At 50.8% G+C, this 4,399-nt stretch overlaps 1 protein-coding gene across 2 annotated transcripts in view; it reads right to left on the bottom strand.

Moving 5' to 3' along the window:
* The window catches only part of Rnf43 (ring finger protein 43), a 71,071-nt gene that overhangs the window by 3,127 nt on the left and 63,545 nt on the right, over positions 1–4,399 (bottom strand). For both annotated transcript variants that reach the window (XM_031352035.1, XM_031352036.1), the window contains exons 7-9: positions 2,972–3,133; positions 2,318–2,420; positions 348–1,706 (exon numbers count right to left, since the gene is read on the bottom strand). In XM_031352035.1, the coding sequence (XP_031207895.1) occupies positions 348–1,706; positions 2,318–2,420; positions 2,972–3,133 (1,624 nt within the window). The remainder of the gene's footprint in view (positions 1–347; positions 1,707–2,317; positions 2,421–2,971; positions 3,134–4,399) is intronic.

Below are 4,399 nucleotides of genomic sequence, written 5' to 3'. Positions count from 1 at the left end.
TCTCTCTCTCTCTCTCTCTCTCTCTCTCTCTCTCATTTGTTGTTTTGTTTTTGAGACAGAGTTTCTCTGTGTAGTCCTGTCTGTTCTGGAACTCTGTAGACCAGGCTGGCCTTGAACTCAGAGATGTGCCTTTCTCTGCCTCCCTAGTGCTGGGATTTAAGGCGTGTGCCAACACTGCCAGGTACTTTAATAGTTCCTTTACCAAAACCCAAGGGCCCCTTAGGGAAGCTGAGAACCACCTATGATTTCTGTGCTTCAGGTAAGTAGTTATAATCTCCTCAGTTCACCTCCCTCCAACATCCAGATAGTCTCCTCTTCCCAGAACACCTGCTTCCCTGACCACTCACCAGGCTGGGCTGGCAGCACCTGGCAGTGTGAGTGAGGACATCTCCTGTCCTCTGGGGTGTCAAAACTCCACGTGGAATATCCCTCTCCAGGTAAGCATGGTCCCAGAGGCTGGCGAGGATTCAGATACAACCACACTGGCTGTGAACTTGAGTAACAGGGGCCTGGGACTTCATGTAGCAGCCTCCTAGCCAGGCCCGGAGGTCTGAACATCAATGGATGAACTTCTGGGGGCCAAGGGTATGCTAGACTGGGGCTGTAGTGGGGGAAAACCGGGCAAGCTGTGTGCACAGTCAAGTCCTGGGGCAGAGAGGTTGGCAGAGGTTCTGAGGGGCCACCCCGCCGTTTTCTCTGTGGGTGTCTGACAGTGAGACTGGATTTCTGCAAGTTCAAAAGACTGCTGGGGTTGGGGCTGGAAGTGGGGCTAAGGCTGGCAGCTTCTGCTAGGCCAGGGGCTGGCTCTGTAAGGGTCCTGGGCCGTTGTGGATTGGGGAGCACTGAAGAAGCTGTTGGGTTGGGTGTGGTGAGCTGCTGGTCAGGAAGAGATGGCTCCAGCTGAGTGTGAGAAGCAGCAGGCCTGGACTGTGGGACCCGGGTTTCTGGGCCAGGCTTCCTGCCATGCCACTGGAACTGCTTTTTGTAGTGGTGGTGTCGGTGACGGTGATAGTGTATGTGGCTGGAAACCTGGGTCTCTCCCGTGGGTACCACTGAGTCCAGCGAGCGGGGCCGTGAGGTCACACGAGGTTGCATCCCTTTCCCTTGGAGATCCCCTTCAGGGCTACAATAAACCAAGGGGTCAAAGTCACTGCTCAGGGAGCTTCGGAAGGTAGAACTGCTGCCATGTATGCCCTGCAGGCTGATGTCCGTGCAGTTGACCACCGAGTCACTAGAAGAGCCATGACAGGGCCCTGAGCTGGAGTCACTGGCTGGCCCGTCTGCCAAGTAACCACTGCGTTCTGTACAGTAGCTTTCTCCAGACCCGCTGCTGTCATGAGGCCTGGCCCGTCGTAGGGCCACTGGGCAAGCTGTGGGATGCTGAGAGGTACATCGGAGGCGATTCAGCCCCCAGCCCTGTGCATAGGGGTGCGGAGATACTGCCAAGTGCTGCTGTTCTTCTGGTGCCCGGAGATGTGAAGCCCTGGGAAGGCGCTGATGCCGAGAGCCCATACTTGGCTCCTGGGAGGGCAGGAAGGGTCTAGGTCTTGGGGTCCGGGCGACTGAATTCCTAGAAGGGCCCAACAGATAGGCAGAAGGGAGATGATAGTGGGCGTGGCCAGGATGCTGGCGAATGAGGTGGAGTCTTCTGCCTGGTTCCTGGTAAGATGGAGAGGGTCCCAGGGCCTGGGAAAATGAATCTCCCTCTGGAAAAAGAGTAGAAAACATAGACATTTGGTTTCACAAATATAGACTTCATACAGAGAATGAACTCAGAAACATGTAGCTACCCATTTGATCCTGAATAGCTTCTGAGCTCAGTTTGGGGGAAAAAAAAGAACATCTAATCTAAGACATACCCACACCTGGACTTAACCTCCTTACAGCCAGGTTGCCATCCCTGCTCCTCCATATAAGGCCCTTTCACCCAGGACCACCATGAGCTCACACCGTCCTCTTGGCTGGACTAGCACAAGGTTCTTTTTCCTTAAGATGTTGATTTCACTTCCATCTTTTAGAAAATTGCTATACTAAATTTTAACTAGAATAGGGTCCTTTATTGCCAGAACATTAGAATAACAAATTTGCAGACAAATTAGATTTAGAAGCAACACCACCTTGAAAACACACTCTTTAAGAAAATGAAGACGGCTTCAGTAAGGACAAACCCTGCCACAGACAAGGTGCTCTTGAGCAGTTTGCAGCCGAAGCCAACACGGTGGCAGCAGCCTCTCCTCAGCCTCACAAGAGAAACCCTTTCCCACTGGGAAACATCCGTCTGTACACACACAGAGGAGCCCCTCAGTTCACCTCCTACCTACGATGTTGAACATGCAGAGGGGGCAAGTCCGATGCTGGTGTAGCCAGGGGTCCACACAAGTTCGATGAAATTCGTGGAGGCAGGAAATGACCCGGAGCTCCTGAAGCAAACAAGAGTGCCCCAACCAAAGGTTACAAGGACCTCCCTAACTCCCTCTTGGCCTCGCCTTCCTGCAGCCACTTGCAAAGGAATAGACAGTGATGGAGGTGTGGGCTGCATGGCTCTGGGCAAGTTTTTGGTTTTCTTTTCCTTTTTTTCTTTTTTTCTTTCTTTCTTTCTTTCTTTCTTTTTTTTTTTTTTTGAGACAGTTTTCCTATCACCCCAAGGCTGGATTAGAGGCATGCACCACAATGCCTGGCTCAAGTTTCTCAACAGTTTCTGCTGTCAGTAAGGATAAGCACCCAATCTATTCTCCAACCTCCTCTGTCACGCGGCTAATGTGAGATAATGTGTTTAAAGCACCACTGTGGCCCAACATGAGGTTCCTTCTCAACAATATCGCTGCTTGTTCTCGGAAGCTCAGCAAAATGGCCAAATCTTAGAGTGATCCCTGCCTTGGAGGACACATAGACCCAGATGAAGTTGTGATGTAGTCATACCTAGACCTGTCCACCCCAGCCCCGTCCCCATCTCCATCCTGGCCCACCTCACCTGCCCCTCTGAGAACTCTTCCAGACAGATGGCACACACGGGGGCCGAGCTGCAGCTACTCCCTGAGTCTGTCCACTCGGCTCGAGCCCGTCTACAGTTGGCTTGGTACCTCCTGGTGGCCAGCTGGCTGATGGCCCAGGCTGTCCGCTGCTGAAGAGGATCCTGGGAAAAGGAATGGAGTTCACCTTGAAGCAAGAGCTCTGCTTTCCTCTCTCCTGGGCCCCAGCACGGACTCAGTTCCATCCCCCATTAGATCACACAGCCAAATGAGTGCCCTTGCGGGCACATCCTTTCTGAGCTCCTGTGCAGCTGTGACCTTTCGTCCTACCAGCTCACTATATTCCACTAGGCTTTTCTTCCTTTCATGACACACAGTATTATTATGTGAGGCTAGAGAGATGGCTCAGTGGTTAAGAGCACTGACTGCTCCTCCAGGGGTCCTGAGTTCAATTCCCAGCAACCACATGGTGGCTTGCAACCATTGGCAGTGGGATTCAATGCCCTCTTCTGGTGAGTCTGAAGAGAATGACAGTGTACTCACATAAAACAGATAAATAGCTATTTTAAAAATATTACTATTCTATTCTGTGTGGATGGGTAAATACATGTCGCCATGTATGTCTGTGTACCTGGGGCGTGCCTAGTGCCCAGAGGACAGAGGTGTGAAAGGAAAAGGGTGTTGGATCCTCTTGAACCAATTACAGACAGTAACTCCCATGCTCACCCATTGCTGGTCTGTGCTATATCATCATTTTCTTGATGCAGACTCACCTGGTCTGCTTTAGAAAAGGTTAACCCTGTCTCTCTAGTTTGCCTGCTCCTCTTTGCTATTTCACTGTTGTCTGTAGTAAGCACATGCTACCATCAAATATTTTTGATGTATTTTGATGATATTTCATACATCTTACTTCCTTTATTGTCTGCTTCTCTGCCCTGTCACTACGATGAAAGCTACTGTTTGTTTGTTTGTTTGTTTGTTTTGTTAAGACAGGGTTTCTCTGTGCAGCCCTGGCTGTCCTGGAACTCTCTCTGTAGACCAGGCTGGCCTCAAACTCAGAGAGATCCACCTGCCTCTGCCACCCCCCCCCCCCAGTCCTGGGATTAAAGGTGTGTGCCACTACCACTACCCTGCTGAATGAAAGCTTCTTAAGAGTGGATGGTTTTGTTTTGGTTTGGTTTGGTTTTGGTTTTTGGTTGTTTTTACTCATGGTGCTGTTTCCAACACCTGAAACTGATCTATATTACTCAGTATATATGATGAATGGATGGGTGAACTGATGGATGGATGGACAGACAGACAAGAGATATATGAGGAGAGGCTGTTAAAAGCAACAGAGAAGCCGGGCAGTGGTGGCACACACCTTTAATCCCAGCCTTGGGAGGCAGAGGCAGGCAGATTTCTGAGTTCGAGGCCAGTCTGGTCTACAG

This window comes from Mastomys coucha, unplaced genomic scaffold (genome assembly GCF_008632895.1).
Source record: "Mastomys coucha isolate ucsf_1 unplaced genomic scaffold, UCSF_Mcou_1 pScaffold5, whole genome shotgun sequence".
Taxonomy (NCBI): Eukaryota; Metazoa; Chordata; class Mammalia; order Rodentia; family Muridae; genus Mastomys; species Mastomys coucha.
The sequence above is the reverse complement of the archived record's forward strand: the minus strand, read 5'-3'. Positions and strand labels throughout refer to the sequence as shown.